We start from the raw sequence: 23,434 nt of genomic DNA, 5'->3' as shown, positions 1-23,434 counted from the left end.
GAGCAATCAAAGTCAAGCCTGAACCTGTCCTCACCTGACATCCACACATTTGCACTTCCAGCACAAGTTGTTGGATAACGATCAGCAGCAAGAACCATAGTTGATTTTTCCCTTTACTAGCACAGGGATGCAGAGGCCAATTATGCCACTCCAATGCCTCTTCAGGAGCGATCAGCTAATTCAATACTGACCAGTGGTCAAACATGGTTTGTATTCCTGCGTCTGTATGTTCCATGTCACACCATGTAGTGGATTTACTCACTGATTCATCAGAGTCCCTCACTCTTTCCCTGCTTTTCTTTTTATTATGCAGCCAATTTAGTGATCCCATGGCAGTGGCAGTAGCAGCAGGATTGTTGCTCTTTTGAGTTCCATGCATGCTTGCAGTGCTATAAAGTGAGGTCAGCTATTTTGCATTTTATCATAATGCTCCCGGGGAGCGCAGGGCAGTGGGATTAGTTTTGGCTTGCTCTTGTAAAGAGCCAGCACAGACACGATGGGCCGACTGGCATCCTTCTGCGCTGTAAACTTCAATGATACTAACAGAAAAACCATCACTAATGCAAATCTGCCATGTTCAACATTAAAAGTACATATCAGCAGCAATTAATCATCAAACAAATGGTTCCAAATCTCAACAGCTATTTCCAACAAAAGAAATCAGTGATAATCTGTCAAAGGGGATATTTATTAACTTGTAGTTCAATTCTGCAATGAAATACAACTTTTCAACAAGATTATTTTCTATTTAAGTCTGGATTTGAAGTATTATTCTGTGCATTCCTTGATTTCAATTAATAATGGTTTGCTTATGATGAGATGCAGTGCTATAACCTAGGTTCAGCATTTATATCAGCTATCTCTTATTCATAGAACTATCCTTTTACAATGTGGGTAGTTCCATGAGGGACAAAACCAAAATGGCCACCCGAGCCTCATCCTCTACCTACCTAATGTGCTGCTTCTCCACAACTAAGTAAAATTTTAAATAAAAACAAGAAATATTTTCTTTTTCAAAATATCTGTGCACGAATAAACCTTTGTATTTTTGTAACCTGCTTTTGTTCTAAATTTTATTCACTGGTGTAGAAGTTACAAAGCAGCGAGGAAAGACAAAAGTCATGTCACATGGGAGGACAAATCAGTGTAAGGAGAGAGGCAGCAGTTTTGTTTTGTCTTTTGTGCAACAGAGTTTCATTGTTAGTCTGTTTGCTAATTTATATTGGCCAGAGTCCATGTGAATCATGGCAGTCTTGCTACCAACTTAGGAACAGTTAGTTCCACTCAATCATAGTGGTCGTCAAATCAGTCTTCCTCCCCACTATGACTCCCATTTAGCCACTGTGACATTTACAGAAATCTTTTTTGCAGAGAACGTGTGAAAGGATTTGGTTCAAAAGTTGATACGGTCTTTCAATGCCTAATATACCCTGAGCTTCATTAAACTTTTTAAAAGCATTTGTTAAAAAGAAGTTTTAAAAACTTTTACAACAAGTTTTAAAAAGTTGGCTTGGCATGTGCCACAAGGTATCATACACGATGCTCCAACACCCATGACGTGCACGGGCATCTGCTCCTGTGTTATCGGATGTGGAGTTATGAGGTCTACTCTGTGTCCAATGTGCCGAGTGTGCCCCAATGCTGCCAGTCAAAGAGTGGAGCTCTCAAAGTATGCTTGGAGTACCTGAATGAATCAGGCTGGAACAAGTGCATTAGGAGAGGCCAGTGGGACTTTTTTGATCCATATTGCCATTCCTCTTTATTTAGGCCAACACTTATCTTGTCCCCACCAATCTATTCTTCAATGCGGACCTTGTGTCCCAGCAGTAAAACAAAAACAGAGCTCCACAGGTAGCTAACAGTCCTTCAATGGCTGCTAGAACCTGACGTTCTGTCCCCTGACCCACATGGTGTTCTCGGTGCATCAAGTGTGCAACACCAGGTCAGCTATTACAATATTTAAATGAGTTCACCTTGTTACGTCATGTGAGGACAGCTCGTTTCTGTGCGGGTGCATGGAGCGCTGCTCCAGGACCACATTATCTCCACAGAATGCCTGAGTGGCTGGACATGAGCAATTCCCAATTATGCTACCACAAGACACAAAACACAGAAGGCAGACGTACATACAGGTGAGGGGCAGAGGGATTAACTATGGGCCTTTCTTGTGCAGCTCAAGAAAAGTACTGCTAGAAAGCCAGGAGCTGTTTTGTCAGTTTGCACCTTTGGGTCAATAAATGATATGTAATATTCAGGTATCAAACAGGGAACAAAAAGGGGAAAAGGAATATATGGCTGGATTTCATGTGGAACCTGGCAACCTATCTACCTGTACCAGAATCCACTGAAAACTGGAATAGTTTGAGTTATGGTAATAACTGAAAGAGCCCCTACCAACTCTCAGTGCTGTCAGACTGTTTGTCTGACATCCAGACCTGGATGAGTCATTACTTCCTCCAACTCAACGATGGAAAGGCCAACGCCATCATCTTCGGCCCCTGTCACAAACTCCATTTCTTTGACAATGATTCCATTCCTCTCCCTGGCCACTGTCTCAGGTTGAATCAGACTGTTTGCAACCTTGAAATCCTATATGAGCCCAACTTAACTTTCACACTTCATATCACTTCAATCACTAGGACTGCCTACTTCCACCTCTGCAACATTGCCCGCCCATGCCTCTATCTCAGCTGCTCTGCCACTAACTTGCTTTCATCACTTTCAGACTTGACTATTCCATTACTATCTTTGCTCCCTTCCCCTATCCTCCATAAACTACGAGTTGTCCAAAACTCTGCCGCACATATCCTGTCTAGCATTAAGTCACGATTACCCTTCACCCTGGCCTCGCTGACCTACCATGGTTCCCTGTTCCCCAACAGCTTAAATTTAAAATCTTCTCATCCTTTAAATTTCCCAATGGCCTCCCCCCACCCCTTATTCTCCTTTCTTTGTTTCACCATTGGTGGCAAGGCCTTCAGTTGTCTGGGTCCTATCCTCTGGAATTCCCTGCTTAAACCTCTTTGCCAGCTCTCCTCTTCTTAAAACCTTCTCAAAACTCCTTTCATTGACCAAACGTTTGGTCACCCCTTTTAACTTATTCTTTGCTGACCCCTGTTTTCTGTAAGCTTATTTGCAAAGCTCCTTGAGACATTTTTTAGTTAAATGCACTATATATACATTGACGTCATCGTCATAGAGGCAGAAACCCTCAACTCGTTTAAAAAGTACTTGGATGTGCACTTGAAGTGTCATAACCTACAGGGCTATGGACCAAGCGCTGGAAAGTGGGATTAAGCTAGATAGCTCTTTATCAGCCGGCATGGTCACGTGGGCCGAATGGCCTCCTTCTGTGCCGTAACTTTCTATGATTCATAGATAAAAGGACAACTCTCAGTCACTTATCATCCAATGCACAGCACCATCTGCCCTATATCTGCAGAATGAGTTTAGAGGAAGGGGAAGTGATTTTCCTGAGATCATCAGGATATACACAGTTGGTTAGGAACATACAAGCACTACTTACCAGATCACAAGCCATGCAGTTAGCTCAGACATCATTGGCAACTCCACAGGACTTCCTGAGATTTTTGGAGCTATTGTTGTTCGTAATCTATGGCCTTGTCTCGATTTTAAAAAGTTGACTGTTGCCCTTGCTGTCACTTGAGGTGATTGGGCAGAATTTAACCGTAGCATTTAGCAGAGGATGTGAAGTGCACAACAGGATGTACTGAGGTAGCTGCAAACATACTGCAGTCTGACAGCATTTTGAGCAGCTGGGTATTGTACTTCAATATAAGCCCAGCAATACTGTGCTCCTATTTACTGAACCAACTCAACAGATATTAGCCTTTGTGGCCTCAGAAGTGAGCCTTATGAAATGCAGTGATGGACCAGCATATTAAACCATCTAATTATTTCATCCAGATAATATTAATGGGCTATATTTTCTTCTGCTCACTAATTTTAATGAAAAAGTAGGAGGTGAGTGAAAAGTGGCAATAAGTCAGTAGAAGGTGCCAACAGACTATTGTACTGTGTTTAACATTGACTGGTAGATTTCTAGACCTCTAAACATGGATTAATGAACAATAGCCAAGTGTGAGTAAAATCTGTGTTTTGCTTATTAAGACCTTGTTAAAGTCACCACTGATGAAATTGTGCAGCATTGCACAGCTGCACACACGAATCTAAAAATGACTGATTCGCTCCACATCAGACCTAAAGTTAACTGATTTTCCTCTACAGGTTTAAATCAGTTCTAAATGGTTATGGTGGAATGCTAGTAGCACTTAATTCTCTGGTGTAAACTTGCATAATTACTGCCAGCACCAGATGCCAGTTCAGCTGAGTCTAGGAAGTACACCAGCAGTGAGAGGGGAAAATTGCATGCAAGTCAAATTTAAAGAGGTGAGGACAATAAAGGGGAGCATCACAAACAGAGGTAAAAATTCAAAAAGCCTTTGGAGTGCCACAAAAGGCACATCAACCCATTAGCAGACTTTGTCATGGCTGGAGGGGCAGGGAATGAAGAAGTGGCGGGCAAAAATGAAGAGAAAAGGAACTCTTGGACAGAGTAACCCAGCACTTGACCCCCTCTTTGATGGCCGCTGAGTTTGAGGCAGTGCTGCATGAGCTGCTCATTGTACTGCAGGAGCTACTTACAAGGAGGGTTTTCCTCTGTGCCACTCCACGGTACCATCCCCATAGGTCAGCATTTCAGTATCCCTGTAGGGTGCAGCCAAGTTTCAGGCCACAGCTGACTGTTACTGTCCTTGTACATTGCAGCCCTAAGCTGCATGGTAGCAACAAGTGTCCTCACAGCAGCTGGCACAGACTGGGATCCTAAACCATTTGAGATCAGCCTGCTGGTGATGGGACTGGAAAGGGAATTAGACAGATAGTTGGAATGCAGTTGATGGACAGGTGGGAGGATATTTGGATGACACTAGGGGGCTCCAGGGGGGGGGGGGGAGGAGCTAAATACGATTAAAATTACTAAGGAATTGGTACTCAGTAAATTAATGGGACTCAAGGCGGATAAATCTCCTGGACCTGATGGCTTACATCCGAGGGTCTTGAGGGAAGTGGCAGTAGGGATTGTGGATGCTTTGGTAATAATTTTCCAAAATTCTCTGGACTCGGCAAAGGTCCCAGCAGATTGGAAAACTGCTAATGTAACACCCTTATTTAAAAAGGGTAGTAGGCAGAAGACTGGAAATTATAGACCAGTTAGCCTAACATCTGTGGTGGGTAAAATTTTGGAGTCTATTATTAAGAAGACAATAGCGGAACATTTGGATAAACATAATTTAATAGGACAAAGTCAGCGTGGCTTTACGAAGGGTAAGTCATGTCTGACAAATTTGCTTGAGTTCTTTGAGAACATAATGTACAGGGTGGACAAAGGGGAACCTGTGGATGTAGTGTATTTAGACTTCCAGAAGGCATTCGACAAGGTGCCACATAAAAGGTTATTGCTCAAGATAAAGAATCACTGGATTGGGGGTAATATTCTGGCATGGGTGGAGGATTGGTTATCTAACAGGAAGCAGAGAGTTGGGATAAATGGTTCATTCTCGGACTGGCAACCGGTAGCCAGTGGTGTTCCGCAGGGGTCGGTGCTGGGTCCCCAACTCTTTACAATCTATATTAACGATTTGGAGGAGTGGACCGAGTGTATCATATCAAAGTTTGCAGATGATACAAAGATGGGAGGGAAAGTAGAGAGTGAGGAGGACATAAAAAACCTACAAGGGGATATAGACAGGCTGGGTGAGTGGGCGGAGATTTGGCAGGTGCAATACAATATTGGAAAATGTGAGGTTATGCACTTTGGCAGGAAAAATCGGAGAGCAAGTTATTATCTTAATGGCGAGAAACTGGAAAGTACTGCAGTACAAAGGGATCTGGGGGTCCTAGTGCAAGAAAATCAAAAAGTTAGTGTGCAGGTGATCAAGAATGCCAATGGAATGTTGGCTTTTATTGCCAGGGGGATAGAATATAAAAACAGGGAGGTATTGCTGCAGTTATGTAAGGTATTGGTGAGACCGCACCTGGAATACTGCATACAGTTTTGGTGTCCATACTTAAGAAAAGACATACTTGCTCTCGAGGCAGTACAAAGAAGGTTCACTCGGTTAATCCCGGGGATGAGGGGGCGGACATATGAGGAGAGGTTAAGTAGATTGGGACTCTACTCATTGGAGTTCAGAAGAATGAGAGGCGATCTTATTGAAACATATAAGATTGTGAAGGGGCTTGATCGGGTGGATGCGGTAAGGATGTTCCCAAGGATGGGTGAAACTAGAACTAGGGGGCATAATCTTAGAATAAGGGGCTGCTCTTTCAAAACTGAGATGAGGAGAAACTTCTTCACTCAGAGGGTAGTAGGTCTGTGGAATTTGCTGCTCCAGGAAGCTGTGGAAGCTACATCATTAAATAAATTTAAAACAGAAATAGACAGTTTCCTAGAAGTAAAGGGAATTAAGGGTTACGGGGAGCGGGCAGGAAATTGAACATGAATTTAGATTTGAGGTTAGGATCAGATCAGCCATGATCTTATTGAATGGCGGAGCAGGCTCGAGGGGCCGATTGGCCTACTCCTGCTCCTATTTCTTATGACACAGGGGGATAGTACAGTGTCATAGTAGTTAGGGGGTGAAACATGGAAATAACTATTGAGGGAGCAGGGGATGAGATGAGGTGGTGCGATGATATAGGTGAGGCAGTAATTCACAGCACAGCTGATGTCGGCAAGAGGGTGCTTGGATGCATGTGCTAGTAATAATGGGAAAGGATAAGAAAGGCAATATCACCGATGTGATTACCAAGAAACAACAGCAAAACAGAAATGGGGTGGGGTGGGGTGGGGCGGGTGAAGAAACAGGATACGACACAGGCAAAATGGAAGCGATCAAAGGTAGCATGGCGGGAACGTAACAGGGTAGTAAGGAACATGATAGAACACAGATAAAGATGTATTGGAAATGGTAAGAGGCAACGTCAACAAGAATTTGGTGGGAAAGAACAAATGTACAACCCAAAACCTGTCTCGAACCCTGGTGGCAGCCCTCCTTCGCTGACCACCTGAAATCCAATAGCATGATACACATACTGTCTGTGTCACATTTGTGTTAATGCATCTTTTTCTCTCACCCCCCTAATGTCTCTCTGTTTGTTTACAGGTAAACTTTTCTCTGGCTTTCTGTATGTACGACCTTTTTCTCTTTCTCTTTTTTTGCTGTTTTTCCTTTTGTCCCTGTTGATTTTTACTGCTGTGTGTTCTTTCTTTTTGGTACGGAGGTGGTGGGTGGTGTGGTGGTGTATCACAGACAATGTGAGAAAAGGGTCAGGTGAAAGCAATGGGATGGGGATAAAACAAGAGAGAGCGTAGAGGTGAAAGGGAATGCCACATTGGGGTCGGAAGTGTGACATAAAAAACAAGACTGAAGGTCAAGGGAGCAAAACAGCGGATCGAGGGGCAAACTGGAATAAGAGTTGATGTTAGTGACAGTCTGGTGCATAGGACTACAGCATTGTCAGAAAGCATCACTTTCTGCTGCTTTCTGACAACTCAACATCTACCCTGTGGTCCTGCCCAAATCCACCACACCACCCATCACCTCCATACCAAAAGGAAAGAACACACAGCAGCAAAAATCAACAGGGACAAAAGGAAAAACAGCAAGAGAAAGAGAAAAAGGTCACACATACAGAAAACCAGGGAAAAGTTTACCTGTACACAAACAGAGAGACAGTGAGGGGGGTGAGAGAAAAAGAAGCATTAACACAAATGTGACACAGACAGTATGTGTATTATTTGAGGCCAAGGAAAAGGAGGAGGATACAGGGAGACACTTAGAGTACTGTGTACAGTTTTGGTCTTTATATTACAACAAGGATATAAAGGCACTGGAGAAGCAAAAAAGATTTACAATGATGGTACCAGAACTGAGAGGTTATAACGATCAGGAAACTCTGAACAGGCTGGGGCTCTTTTCTCTAGAAAAGAGAAGATTGAGGAGTGACCTAACAGAGGTCTTTAAAATTATGAAGGAGTTTGATAGGATAGACACAGAGAAGATATTTCCACTTGTGGGGGAGGCAAAAACTAAGGGCCATAAATATAAGATAGTCACTAAAAAAATCTAATAAAGAATTCAGGAGAAACTTCTTTACCCAGAGAGTGGTTAAAATGTGGAACTTGCTACCACATGGAGTAGTTGAGGTAAATTGCACAGATGCCTTTACGGGGAAGCTAGATAAGTACATGAGGAAGAAAGGAATAGAAGGATAGAATGCTGGAAATACTCAGCAGGTCAGGCAACATCTGTGGAGAGAGAAACAGAGTTAATGTGTAAGATCGATGACCTTTTGTCAGTGTTTTGCCAAAAGGTAATCGACCTGAAAGGTTAACTCTGTTTCTTTCTCCACAGATGCTGCTTGACCTGAGTATTTCCAGCGTTTTCTGTTTTTATTTCAGATTTCCAGCATCCACAGTATTTTGCTTTTGTAGAAGGATATGCAGATAGGGTTAAATGAAGTAGGGTGGGAGGAGGCTTGTGAGAAGTATAAACACTAGCACAGACCAGTTGGGCTGAATGGCCTATTTCTGTGCTGTAAATTCTATTTTACTCTACTTAAAATATCAAAATGGGAGCAACAAAAAAAAAATCTCGATTAAGAAAATAGTAAAAACATAAAAGCTCGCTCCAACAATGCTGTCTTTTGGATGCAACATTAAACTGAGGCCCCGTCTGCCCATTGAGATGGACGTAAAAGATCCCATGACACTATTCGAAGAAGAGCAGGGGAGTTCTCTCCGAAGTCCTGGCCAATATGTATCTCTCAACCAACATCAATAAAACCAATTAACTGGTTATTGTCCCATTGCTATTTGTGGGACCTTGCTCTATGCAAATTGGCTGCCACATTTCCTACAACACTGACTTCACTTCAAAAGTACTTCATTGGTTGTAAAGCGCTTTGGGATGTCCTGAAGTCATGAAAAGCACTATATAAATGTAGTCTTTCTTTCACTTTCATTGCCCGCAAGCTTAATTTCTCAAATGGTCTCCCTGCCAGGCCTCTTGAGTTCCACCTTACATAAACTCCAACTTGCCCAAAACTCTGCCACTTGTATTCTATCCTGCACTGAGTCCTGCTTGGCTTTCGCTCCTCTCCTCACCAACTTCCAATGGCTCCTCACACCCCAACCCATTGAATTCAAAATCCTTGTCCCTATTCACAAATCTGTCCATGGTCCTGTCCGACCCTACTTGTGCCCTCCACTCTTTAGACTCTGGTCTCCTGTACACCACCCTCCCTCCACCTTTAGTGGTGAAGCCTTCAGCTGTTTTGGGCCAACACTCTAGAACTTTCTCACCATCCTTTCCAAATTGCTACCACTCACCCCAACTTGAAAGGCAAGCTCTAAACCTTTCTGTTTGACCATGCTTTCGGTCATTGATCCTAACTCTTCTAATGTGACTATTTTTCCTTTTGTTAAGCACCTTGGGGCATTTACTACAGTAAAGGCACTCTATAAATGCAAACAGAGGAAAATATAACCCAACACAACTTAAGAAAGATTTTGTGATTCTGAGAATTTCTCTAATTTTACTAAGGTTACTATTCAGTATTGGAAATTTGAGGAGTCAGTCTGGAATGAGCTCCAAGATAACCACTGTAACAGATTTTGAAAGCTGAGGAGGCAATGAAAACTTAAAGCATCATCAAAAAATTACACAAAGAAAGCATTCAGATTTCAGATGAAAGCGGAACCCATCTTAGAACACTAAGCAATTATTAGAATTCTTTAAGAGTACAAACACAGCATCAACGATAAAGTAAATCCCATGCACTCGGCAGCTTTCTACGGAAAGGCATTCACTCAGTGTCCTTTACAAACTGCTGATCTGGTCATCGAAAGGTTTACTGGACTTTTACCAAATTTGTTTAAAGAAACTTCAAATTCCAAACAGCTTTCATGACGTAACAAACTTTATGACAACAGCTCTAATTAAAACATATGAAAGCCTGATGTATTGCTCCTTATCCTGGATATTCTGCAAAGTACCCACATGTTACACTAATCATGGAGCCTGAAGTGCATCCATCTGCCTTTGTCCATCACAGAAAGCACTTAATTCATTCTGTGGGAGTGAATGGTAATTTTACTGCCCAGTGCAAAGGTAATTTCTTCCAGTGACAAATAAAATCAAGAGTTAACAGTGTTCTGGAATTGATTTCAAGGATGACTAAAATCCTATAGATCATTTTCCACCATTGAATCATAACAGACTTGGATAAACCCAAACATGTGTAAAGTTTGTTTCGAAAATGTTATTGACCTTCAGAATAGTGTGTATTTATGTTGGACAAGGTGGAGCTGTCTGATACTGGGAAAACCCCTTGCTGTGGTGCTAAGGCTGTCTAGTGAGGGTTTTGATAGGGTAAATAAGGAGAAACTGTTTCCACTGGCAGGACGGTCAGTAACCAAACGACACAGATTTAAGGTAATTGGCAAAAGAATCAGAGGATGGGGAGAATTTTTTTTTACGCAGCGAGTTGTTATGATCTGGATTGCACTGCCTGAAAGGGTGGTGGAAGCAGATTTAATAGTAATTTTCAAAAGGGAATTGAATATATACTTGAAAAGAAAAAATTTGCAGGGCTATGGGGAAAAAGCAGTTGAGTGGGGCTAATGGGATAGCTTGTTCAAAGAGCCGGTACAGACATGATGGGCTGAATGGCACCTGGCTGTGCTGTATGATTACATGCTTCTACAAGGGGTAAAGCTACTCTGCAACCTGGCAAACAATAAGTTATGAGAATGGAGATCATGTGCGAGAGAGAAAAGAGAGTGTATGAGGGAGGAAAACAGTGTAGAGAAAGAGTAACAATAGAGACAAAGAGCATGGATTCAGTGTGGGCAGTAAGTGGAGAGAGAAAGAAATGAGCCATGGAATATTAAAATTAAGTCAGTTGGATTTTAATGGCCTTTTCTTATGTCCTTCTGTTTCTCTGGTCTGCTTAATTGGGTCTTATTGTCTTGAGTGATGAAAAAATAGTGTCATGCTTTAGTCTGATGACTGCTATGGGCTTTTGCCCATTATATTTGCATAACTATTTTTTAATAGTGGTATGTCTCAAGTTCAGAATTTTTTTTATGAGACTGTACATCGAGGATGTTAGTCCTTAATATCCACTTGAAACACACATATTGACCAAATGGACATCAAGAACATAGGTATAACATCCAGCGACATCCAACATCACATTTTACTGAAATTCCGCTGACAACCCAGTATACACGTGTAGCCATTGGGGGAGAAACTGGTCCTCGTTGCATCTATTTTCTGGCAAAGCCCCGTGTCCAAAGGATAACCCTGAGACATCTGACCCCATATGGGGTTGGGTGATTTTTCAGGCACCTGCCCAAAACAGGTGTTAGGCCCTTTACATATGTAAACGAGGAGTCAAACACCCATTTGAGGACCCCTTTGCTAAATTGGACTTTGCTGAGGCACCAGACCTGCTCTGGAATCTGTGGTTAAGCAGGGGCCGCCAACAAAACAGTGAGTACATTTCTTTTTTAAAAGAATTGATGTGGACCTGGAGTGATCCTTCCAGCTCCACAGGAATCCTGTCGACTGCTGCTGGCCCGCAATCAGCCTCCCTCCCATCGTCCCAATCTTCCCCCACCCCGGCAAGGCAAGCGGCTTGAAATTCATCCTTTTGAAATGCCAACCAGCAACATTTCACAGTGACGATTAGTATTTCCCCATCCCAGTCAGCCCGTCTCGGTTTGCTGATCAAAATTAGTTTTTTTTTTAAAAAGAGCCTTTGGTACTTCCTGTTAAAGTTGTTGCAGAATATTCTGAATTTTTCTTGCCTGTGCGCACCGTGCATACACAAATCGGAGAGTTCTGCACATGTGCAAAAGAAAACTTGTGCACCTGCCCAGGCTTTTACGCACATGCATGAATGGTTAAAGTTGGCTGAATCCTCAGTCCTGTGGGTCCTGTGCTGGCTCAGTCAGCCCTTCATCTGGCAGCAGACAGGTCAGGGGATTAGGAACCCTGTCCTATCTTCTGAATTTGTGAGCCCTGTACACTATTGCAAGGCCGGAGAGTTTATAATTTGAGCATTGCAGTGTGTGTGTGTGTGTGTGTGTGTGTGTGTGTTTTATTGTTTGTCTAGTGTGTTGTGAAGCTTCCTGTTACACGTATGATCCCATACATGTGATTCAATGCAAAAGAAAATCCAAATACATAGCAAACTGAACCATGACTTACAGTTTACCAGAAAAGATACTTGTGATCAAAGTTGTACCATATCCGGAACAGCCATGCGCTTTCAGTCTTTGTGCGGTTTACCCCCTGCCCATCGTCAACGCTCTGGGGAAATAAAAATAAACATCCTCATTTAAGAATGGGTTATTTCAGCACCGTTAGAAGACGAAAAGGATGTTATGTCACACAGGAGAAATGGAGAAGATGGATCACATGACCGAACAGTGTAGCAATGAATGAGCTTTCTCATTAGTATGTAAATTGCAACATCCATTGCTGCATTGTGTTTCCAGCTGTGGAACCAGAGGAAATGAACCCTGCATAAAATCAGCAGACGTTACAAAGGGAGAAAAAATAAACCATTATATGCCGAAGAGAGAGTATCCTATTATTTTTCAACGTGAATATAAAGTATATGTGGCACAAAAAGATTTGAGAGTCCGCGGCCCCGATTTTGAAGGTGGGCGGTGTGAGTGTGGTGTGCGCGAGCCCCGAATCCGGGGACGTGGAATAAATCTTGAATAAACGTTCCTGGAGTCCCGCCTGAACCTGGCCAGTTCCGCTACCTGGCCGGTGGGCCCGAGCGGGAATTGAGGCTGGATCGAGCTGCCGCTGGGGATATAAGGGAATGGGCCCCGGCATTAGGTGAATATGAGGGAGGGGGAAGTTTCCGGTGTGGGAAGGAAGAGGGAGAGCCAGGGCAAGAGAGGCCCGAGAATTTCTTCCTTTTCCTCCAAACAATCAAAATTAAAAAAAAACCTGTCTTGGCCTGTTCGGGTCACACTGCTGCCTCTTGCCAGGTTTCTCTGGCGGGTTTGATACTGCGCGGGCCTTCCCCCCCACGTCTTGGCACTGATGACATCATCGGGCCGCAACTTTTACAATTAAAGTAGACCCTCGCTTGCCTGCAGCGGGAGCCTCAGCTGACTTCAAAGTCGGTGAAGATAAAATGTCACCGGGTGGGAATGGTGTGGCCTCAGAGCCGGTAAGTGGACTCAGTCTAATCTTAACCCCTCCCACTCACCATTCTCGCTGGACAAAGGGGGTTAAAATGACCCCTATGTATCTGTAGGGTAGAGAATGCTCCATGGATTAAATATACACACATACAAATGGACTTCCTATGGGAGTATTTGGGTTGAATCTGGGAGAACTTGGGGGTGCGTTAGAATTTGGGGACACGGGAGAATTTGAGAGGTGCATAGTGAGAGAGCATAGATGAAGGTGTGTTGGAGGGAACTTCAGGGGAACTTGGAGGATTGAAAGGAACAGGGGATTGGAAGGAACTGGGATTGGCAGCTGGGGACAGTTCTGGTGAGGGAGGTCTACAGAAGTGGGATGTAGTATTGTGGCATGATGTAATGAAATTAAAAATGATGACATCCCATTCATCAAAAGTAAAATGAGATGGTATGAAAAACTGCAAAGCTCCACTGTCAAATAGAAACACACAGATGAAGACAGAGATTGGAGAAAAAGTACTTTCTAAATGGTGAGGGACTGGAAACTGTGGAGGAAGAAAGGGATTTGGGTGTCCAGACACACAAATCACTAAAAGCTAGGCTCGCAGGTACAAAAAATACTCAAAAAGGCTAATGGAATGTTGGCTTTTATCTCAAGAGGGCTGGAATACAAAGGGTGGAAGTTATGCTTCAGTTGTACAGAGCCTTGGTCAGCCCCATCTGCAATATTACATTCAGTTATGGGCACCGCACCTCAGGAAAGATATATTGGCCTTAGAAGGGGTAGCGCAGATTTACCAAAATGACAGCAGGGCTTATAGGGTTAAATTATGAGGACAGATTGCATAAACTTGGGTTGTATTCCCTTGATTTAGAAGGTTGAGTGGTAATCTAATTGAGGTGTTTAAAATAATAAAAGGATTCGATAGAGTAGGTACAGAAAAGCTATTTCCTCTGGTGGGGAATCTAGAACAAGAGGGCACAATCTTAAAATTAGAGCTTGGCCATTCAGGAGTGACATCAGAATAGAGTTGGTGCAATCATAGAGATAGTCAAGTGTAGAGATGGCAGAATTCATCTTTGTACTGAAGAAACTGCCAGCACAAAGGAGCTGAAAATGGAAAAATTCCTTTAGAGTTCATACAGTGTCATCCGTGCACATGCTCATAGATTTCATTGAGAGTTAGATTAATCGAGGTTTTAGTTAGATTTTTTTGTTGAAGGCATTAACTTCTTCTGGGCCACAGTTCAATTAGTGCTGGTTGTCCTGGTTACCCTCTGGTACGTTGTCCATTCTTTATGTGAGAGTCTTGACAGTGAGTGTTGTGGAGCATCACGGACGAACATGATCCTGACCTCACCCAATGCCCACACACTAGCACTAGTACAGTAACTAGATAATGACCAGGAGCAGGAACTCTGGCTGATTTGCTCTTCTCTAGCCCAGCAGTGTGGAGGCAAATCATAGCACCCTTATTGCTGCTCTGATCAGCTAATTCAGTTAAGAGTGGGAATCAAATCTGGAACCTTCTGATCTGTATATTTCCGATACACACAAAGCTATCAGAGGAGCTAGGTTAACAGGATAACTTCAGCTGAACACGGGGACCTAAATTCAAATTACAGTCTTGATTGCCATTTGCACTTGGGGCTTCCCCAGAGATATATAAGTTTCGTGAGGCTTGGCTGGATTTTCTGAGAAAGGGGATAAGGACATTGGCTGGAGAGGGATTCCTTCTGCATCACTGAAGCATGACTTCTGCTTGATTGACTTGACCCAGCCTCAATTGAAGGACTCCTCTGTTTAGTCCGGAAGGCTGCGATTTAATTCAAACGGAAGCAGAATGAATTCCCTTGACTGACATCAGGAAGCAGTACCTTCATGGATCACGTCCACTGCCTCAGTGATAACCATAATCCTTCCGTACTATTGCACCATCTGTGTATTACACATCCAGTCAGTGTATGAATTTATCAGGAGTGGATTTTGACTTCTGGGAAAAGGTCAATTTTGAAATCAATGAAAGCTGGTTGAGCAACACACAATGGAGTAAACCACTTATATTGCAAGCGCTTCCCTCTATAGTAACTTCAATTTTCTGATTCTCATTTCTAATTTCATTGCATTTCTTTCCTCCTTCTAGACCTCCTACTATGGTGTAGCTGAGAGGATGGAGATGCAACTTTATCACATGTCACATATAGCGATTGGAAAATAGATAATGTGACATCAATCTTTAAAAGGGGAGCATAGGGTCGGACATAGGAACATCAGGAACATCAGGAACATGAGTAGTCCATTCAGCCCCACAACCTCTACCACCTAGAAGGTTAAGGGCATCAGGCACATGGGAACACCACCACCTGCACGTTCCCCTCCAAGTCACACACCATCCTGACATGGAAATATAGTGCCGTTCCTTCATCGTCATTGGGTCAAAATCCTGGAACTCCCTAGCTAACAGCACTGTGGGAGTACCTTCACCACATGGACTGCGGTGGTTCAAGAAGGCAGCTCACCACCACCTTCTCAAGGGCAATTAGGGATGGGCAATAAATGCTAGCCTTGCCAGCGATGCCCACATCCCATGAACGAGTTAAAAAAAAAAGCCTGCTCTGCCATTCAATTAGATCTTGGCTGATATGCACCTCAAATCCATTTTCCCACTGTTGCTACATATCTCTTAATACCTTTCACTAACAAAAATCTATTTATCTCAGTCTTCAAAGCTCCAATTAACCCAGCAGCCACAGCCTTCTGAGGGGACGGGGGAAGAGTTCAAGATTTCTACTACTCTTTGTTTGAAAAAGTACTTCCTAATTTTGATCCTGAATGGCCTAGCTCTAATTTTAAGATCACGTCCCCTTGTTCTTGATTCCCCCACGAGAGGAAATAGTTTCACCGTATCTGCCCTATCAAATCCTTTTAACATTTTAAACACCTCAATCATATAACCCCTCAATCTTCTATACTCAAGGGAATAAAAGCCAAGTTTATGTAAACTGTCCTCCTAATTTAAGCCACTAAGCCCCAGTAATCATTCTGACAGGAAACTACAAAGCAGTGAGCCTAACATTTCTTGTGGGTGAAGTATTAGAAGGCATCCTGAAAGAGGGAATAACGAAGTACCTGGACAGATAAGGTATGGTAAGAGAGAGTCAGTGTGGAATTATGGGAGGAGGTCTTGTCTAACAAATTCATTGGAGTTTTTCAAGTAAATTATGGACTTTGTTGAAGGTGGAAACTCTGTGGATTTGATATATTTAGATTCCAGGTAAGATTGCCATACAAGATACTGTGTCACACAATTAGTCCACAATTTAGGAAGGCATGGCATAGGAAGCAAGCTACTGAGGTTGACTGAAAATTGGCTAAACTAGAGAAAGCAAAGGATGGTTGTGAATGGACCTGCATCAACATGGCAAAGGGGTGACACAAGGACCTTCGCTGTTTATACTATTTATAAACTATTTGGAGCTGGGGGCAGAAAGACTGCTGCTTAAGTTTGCAGATGACACCACATTTGAGGTGGGATTTGTTCAATTAATAGAAAAGGAAACCAAATATAGAAGGGATATGGATAGGCTGGGATGGTGCGCTGACATTTAATGTGTACAAGTGAAAGGTAATGTGACTAGGGAAGGGAATTAAACAGTAGGAATATAAACTAAATGGCTCTTGACTGCAGAACACAACACAGGATGGAGTTTAATGTATCCAGGTTTGCTGACAATACAAAGCTAGGTGGGAAAGTAAGCTGTGAGGAGGACACAAGGTGTCTGCAAAGGCATGTAGACAGATTACATGAGTGGGCAAGGTGGTGACAGAAGGAGTATAATGTGAGGAAATGTGAGGTTATTCACTTTGGCAGGAAGAATAGAAAAACAGAATATTTTTTAAATGGTGAGAAACTATTAAATGTTGGTGTTCAGAGAAACTTGGGTGTCCTCGTGCAAGAAAGACAAAAAGTTAGTATGCAGGTACAGCAATTAGAAAAGCAAATGGCATGTTGGCCTTTATTGCAAGGGGGTTGGAGCACAAGAGTAAGGAAGTCTTATTACAGTTGTACAGGGCTTTAGTGAGACCTCACCTGGAGTACTGCATACAGTTTTGGTCTCCTTATCAAAAAGTAGGATATACTTGCCTTGGAGGCAGTGCAACGAAGGTTCACTAGATTCATTCCTGGGATGAGAGAGTAGTCCTATGAAGAGAGGTTGAGTAGAATGGACCTATACTCTCTGGAGTTTAGAAGAATGAGAGGTGATCTCATTGAAACATATAAGATTATGAGGGGGCTTAACTGGGTGGATGCTGAGAGATTGCTGCCCCTGGCTGGAGAGTCTAGAACTAGGGGGCATAGTCGCAGGATAAGGGGTCGGTCATTCAAGACGGAGATGAGGGGGAATTCTCTACCCCAGAGGGCTGTGGATGCTAATTCATTGAGTATATTCAAGGCTGAGATATTTAGATTTTTGGACTCTAGGGGAATCAGGGGATATGGGGATCGGGTGGGAAAGTGGAGTTGAGTTCGAAGATCAGCCATGATCTGATTGAATGGCGGAGCAGGTTCGAGGGGCCATATGGCCTAATCCTGCTTCTGTCTCTTGTGTTCTTATGATCTGGTGGTACTGGTGGATAGCTCAGTGAAACCAACAGCAGAATGTGCAGCAGCAGTAAGGAAAGCTAATCAGATCTTGGATGTATAGTGAGATAGATGGAACACTCATCTCCAGAGTCTATACAAGGCACATCTGGAGTCCTGTGTACCATTTTGATTGCTGTAACACAGCAAGGATATCCAGGCATTGGAGGCAGTGCACAAAATGGGCAACCAAACTGTAACCAACTTGAAGCACCTGAGCTATGAGGAGAGATTTAGAAACCCTGGGATTATTTCCTCTGGAGCAGAAATGGCTCAAGAGAGATGTTATCAAGTATTCACAATCCTTAAAGAAAAATGTACCCAGGTAACATGTTTAAAACTGCCACAAACTCCAGAACCAGGTAACACATGCTCAAGCTTAGAAGAGATAAGATACAAAAACAGTTTACATTTAACTACTTTATGTAGAAGGTGTTTAATGTGTGGAACAGAATGCCCAGGAAGGTGGGTAGTGTGAAAAAATTCAAGGGAAAATTGGATAGATCTTTGAGAGAGTGAATGATTGAGGGGTTATTTGTTTTTGGGAGTGGCCAGATGGGCTGTATAGTCTTTTAAGATCCTGTGCTTTCCTAAGTTACTGTGTTCTCTGTTATTAACTCTATAAAAAATGCAAAAGTTGCAAGAATCTATCAGAGAGAGGGACATGAGTCACTTTCCAGCTCACTCTACCGACTGGTGGGGAAGTGCTGAGTTTCTATGCAGAGTCTTGCCCTGCTGGTAGTGGTGAAATCGGGAGCTTGACATGTGGGAAATCGCAAGCACCAACTCTCTGTGGCACAATACATTGAGTGCCAGCATGCTATGCCAAAAGCTCATTTATTTTCTCTTTCAGCAAATTAGACTTTATGGCACTATTAATTAGTTATAAACTAAAAAAAACAGTTCTATCTATCTGAATATTAGCTGTACTATAAGATAATTATTTGGTAGAATTAATTTGTTTGGGGAATGTCATGCCATAATAAACATGCTGGAAGCCTTAACTCCCAGGTACCTTATCTGCCACCACCCGTTTGCTAAACTGCTGTACAAAATGAAAAACTGGTATCTGCTGAAATCACATTTCTCATCTGACACCCTGAAAGCGCTTTGCTCATGCACTGACACGATTACAAATTTATCTATCATTGCCTTTCCTTTGGTGCTAAATTATTACACATTATCTGTTTTAAATGCTGAGTGATTTCAGAATCTTTGCAGGCATATTGCTGCGAGTGAGATGCAGCAGGGTGAAGCTCTAATTTAACATTGCACATCCGTCAGATAAACAGCTCCCAAACTGTACATTTTGAGGGATGAGTTCTCAAGAACAGTCAGCGGCCTTTCTTTGCATGGATTCTAGAATCACAAAAATCTCAATAGTAACGTGTGCAGTACGTGATAGAATGACAGACTTATACAACAACAACAACAACAACAGGTGGAAGTAGACAGTCTCGTTAATGGAGAGGATATGTGGTTGGAAGGTCATCTCAGGGTCAAATAGGACGCCAAGGTTGCGAACGGCCTGGTTCAGCCATAGACAGAGGCTGGGGAGAGGGATGGATTCAGTGGCTAGGGAACGGAGTTTGCGGCGGGGACCAAAGACCAATACAGCACAGAAGGAGGCCATTCGGCTCATCATGTCTGTGCCGACTCTTTGTAAGAACTACCCAATTAATCCCACTCCCCTGCTCTTTCCACATAGCCATGGGTCTAGAATGCTACAACAACAACTTGCATTTATATGGCGCCTTTAACGTAGTAAAACGTCTCAAGGTGTTTCAGGGGAGCGTTAACAAACAAAATTTGACACCGAGCCACATAAGGAGGTATTAGGGTAGATGACCAAAAGCTTGGTCAAAGACTTTTAAGGAGCTACTTAAAGGAGAATAGAGAGGTAGAGAGGCGGAGAGGTTTAGGGAGGGAATTCCAGAGCTTAGGGCCTAGGCAACTGAAGGCACAGCTGCCAATGGTGGAGCAATTAAAATCGGGGATGCACAAGAGGCAAGAATTGGAGGAGCACAGAGATCTCGGAGAGTTGTAGGGCTCGAGGAGGTTACAGAGATAGGGAGGAGCACGACCATGGAGGGATTTGAAAACAAGGATGAGAATTTTAAAATCAAGGCATTCCTGGACCGGGAGCCAATGTAGGTCAGCGAGCACAGGGGTGATGGGAGAACAGGACTTGGTGCGAGTTAGGATATGCGCAGCAGAGTTTTGGATGAGCTCAAGTTTATGGAGGGTGGTAGATGGGAGGCCAGCCAGGAGAGCATTGGAATAGTCCAGTCTGGAGGTAACAAAGGCATGGATGAGGGTTTCAGCAGCAGATGAGCTGAGGCAGGGGCAGAGACGGGCAATGTTAGAGGTGGAAATAGGCGGTCTTGGTGTTGGAGTGGATATGTGGTCGGAAGCTCATCTCAGGGTCAAATAGGACGCCAAGTTTGTGAACGGCCTGGTTTAGCCGCAGACTGGCCAGGGAGAGGGATGGGGTCATTGGCTAGGGAACGGAGTTCGCAGTGGGGACCAAAGACAATGACTTCGGTCTTCCCAATATTTAGTTGGAGGAAATTTTTGCTCATCCAGTACTGGATGTCAGATGAGCAATGTGACAAATGAGAGACAGTGGAGGGGTTGAGGGAGGTGGGGGTGAGATAGTTGTGAGGTAGAGCTGGGTGTCGTCAACATACATGTGGAATCTGACATTGTGTTTTCGGATGGGGCAGTATGTCGATGAGAAATAGGGGGGGGCCAAGGGTAGATCTTCGGGGGACTCCAGAGGTAACGGTGCAGGAGCGGGAAGAGAAGCCATTACAGGTCTGGCTACGACATGATAGATAAAAATGGAACCAGGCGAGCGCAGTCCCACCCAGCTGGTCGTTGGAGGAGAGGCATTGGAGGAGGATGGTGTGGTCAACTGTGTCAAAGGTCGCAGACAGGTCGAGAAGGATGGGGAGGGATAGATTACCTTCGTCACAGGCACATAGGATGTCATTTGTGACTTTGATAAGGGCCGTTTCAGTACCGTGGCAGGGGCGGAAACCTGATTGGAGGGATTCAAAATGGAGTTGCGGGAAAGATGGGCACAGATTTTGGAGGTGACAACACGTTCAAGGACTTTGGAGAGGAAAGGGAAGTTGGAGATGGGGTGGTAGTTTGCAAGGACAGAGGGGCCAAGGGTGAGTTTTTTTGAGGGGGGGTGATAACGGCAGATTTGAAGGGGAGGGGGACAATACCCGAGGAGAGAAACATAGAAAATCGAAGCAAGAGTAGGCCATTCGGCCCTTCGGGCCTGCTCCGCCATTCAAGATGATCATGGCTGATTGTCTAACTCAGTACTCTGTTTCTGCTTTTTCCCCATATCCCTTGATCCCTTTAGCATTAAGAAATATATCTATCTCCTTCTTGAATATATCTAATGACTTGGCCTCCACTGCCTTCTGTGGTAGAGAATTCCACAGGTTCACCACCCTCTGAGTGAAGAAATTTCTCATCATCTCAGTTCTAAATGGCATACCCCGTATTCTGAGTCTGTGACCCCTGGTTCTGGACTCCCCATCCATCGGGAACATCCTCCCTGCATCTAGTCTGTCTAGTCCTGTTAGAATTTTATATGTTTCGATGAGATCACCTCTCATTCTTCTAAACTCTAGTGAATATAGACCTAGTCGACTCAATCTCTCTTCATAAGTCAGTCCTGCCATCTGTTAACCGGAGGGAACCGTTAACAATATCAGCTAACATGGGGGCCAGGCAGGGAAGTTGGGTGGTCAGCAGTTTAATGGGAATATGGTAGAGGGAGCAGGAGGTGGGTCTCGTGGTCAAGATGAGCTTGCGGGGGCATGAGAGGAGATGGGATAGAAAGTAGAGAAAGATGCGAGTTCAGGACTAGGGCAGGGGGGAACCATAGGGGAGGTTTGGCTTGGTGGGCTAGGGGAAGGGAGGGAAGTGGCAGAGGCAGCTGAACGGATGGTCTCAATCTTAGTGACAAAGAATTCCATGAGCTCCTCATACTTTTCATTGAAGGTGAGGGTGGAAGAGGCAGGAGTGAGGGGTTTAAGAAGACTGCTTGTAGTGAAGAGAAGCTGGGGGTTATCTTTGCATTCCAGAATGATCCTGGAATAGTAAACAGTTTTGACAGAGGAGAGCAGGACCAGATAGTGCTTTATGTGGTCCAGCCAGATCTGGCGATGAATGGCCAAACCAGTTGTCTGCCATAAACGTTCAAGTCTGCGTCCCTTGGACTTAAGGGAGCGGCGATGAGGGCCGTACCAGGGGGAACGACCAGGGTGAGAGAGAGTAATGGTTTTAAGGAGACAATGGCATTGAAGGTGGTGGTGAGCATGTGATTGAGCAGATTGGTAGCTGCAGAAATGTCGTGGTGAATGGAGGGCTAAAGGCTAGACAGTTGGGAATTTGAAAGTTCTGTTGTAAGTGACTTGGGGGAGTTTTTTTTTCCAGGGGTGGACACAGAAGGAAGTAGGGTTGGGAGGGGGAAGAGGAATGTGGGTGGAGAGGGATACAAGGAAGTGATCAGAGATGGCCTTATCCGTGTTTGATACGATGGGAGTAGAGAGGCCATGTGAGATGGCAAGGTCGAGGGGGTGGCTGTGAATATGGGTAGGGGAGTTTATGTAGAGGGAGAGATTAAGGGAGGATAGGAGGGCAATGAACTCAGAGGAGAGTGAGCATGATGAGTTGAGAAGGAGCTTGAAATCACCGAGGATGAGAAGTCGCTCAGTGCAGAGGCTGAGGGAATAAAGCCGTGAAGATAACTCGGTGAGAAACTGGGCGAGGTACTTGGGTGGGCAGTAGAGAATGAGGATTTTAAAGGAGAGGCGAAAGGGGTGGAACAAGGTGAGATGTTCAAAGGAGGAGAAGGTGCCAGAGGAGTAGGGGGACAGACCTAAGTGTGATTTGGTGATAAGGGCCACACTGCTACCACGGCGGTCTGGGCGGGGCAAATGGTGGAAGATATAGCCAGGCGGGGAGGCTTCATTAAGGGGGAAGGTATCATCACCCGTCAACCAGATTTCCATCAAGGATTACTGTGTAACAAGCTTTAGATTGCTGGAATCTCACATGCGGCATCACCTTAGAATCATAGAAAATTTACGGCACAGAAGGAGACCATTCGGCCCATCGTGTCCGTGCCGGCTGAGAAACCAGCCGCTCAGCCTAATCTCACTTTACCGCATTTGGTCCGTAACCCTGCAGGTCACGGCTTTTCAGGTGCACATCCAGGTATTTTTTAAATGAGTTGAGGGTTTCTGCCTCTACCACCCTCTCAGGCAGTGAGTTCCAGACCCCCACCACCCTTTGGGTGAAAAAATATGTCCTTATTTCCGCTCTAATCCTTCTGCCAATCACTTTAAATCTATGCCTTCTGGTTATTGACCCCTCCGCTAAGGTAAATAGGTCCTTCCTATCCACTCTACCCAGGCCCCTCAATCAAAACACCCCTCAGCCTCCTCTGTTCCAAGGAAAACAACCCCAGCCTGTCATCATAGCTGAAATCCTCCAGTTCTGG

General features: G+C 44.0%; 1 protein-coding gene across 1 annotated transcript in view; it reads right to left on the bottom strand.

Moving 5' to 3' along the window:
* LOC137331314 (sodium/hydrogen exchanger 9-like) overlaps positions 1 to 23,434 on the bottom strand; it is a 313,260-nt gene that overhangs the window by 47,437 nt on the left and 242,389 nt on the right. The window contains exon 14 of the mRNA XM_067995036.1: positions 12,322 to 12,404. Coding sequence (XP_067851137.1) covers positions 12,322 to 12,404 — 83 coding nt within the window. The remainder of the gene's footprint in view (positions 1 to 12,321; positions 12,405 to 23,434) is intronic.

This window comes from Heptranchias perlo, chromosome 13, assembly GCF_035084215.1.
Source record: "Heptranchias perlo isolate sHepPer1 chromosome 13, sHepPer1.hap1, whole genome shotgun sequence".
NCBI lineage: Eukaryota > Metazoa > Chordata > Chondrichthyes > Hexanchiformes > Hexanchidae > Heptranchias > Heptranchias perlo.
The sequence above is the reverse complement of the archived record's forward strand: the minus strand, read 5'-3'. Positions and strand labels throughout refer to the sequence as shown.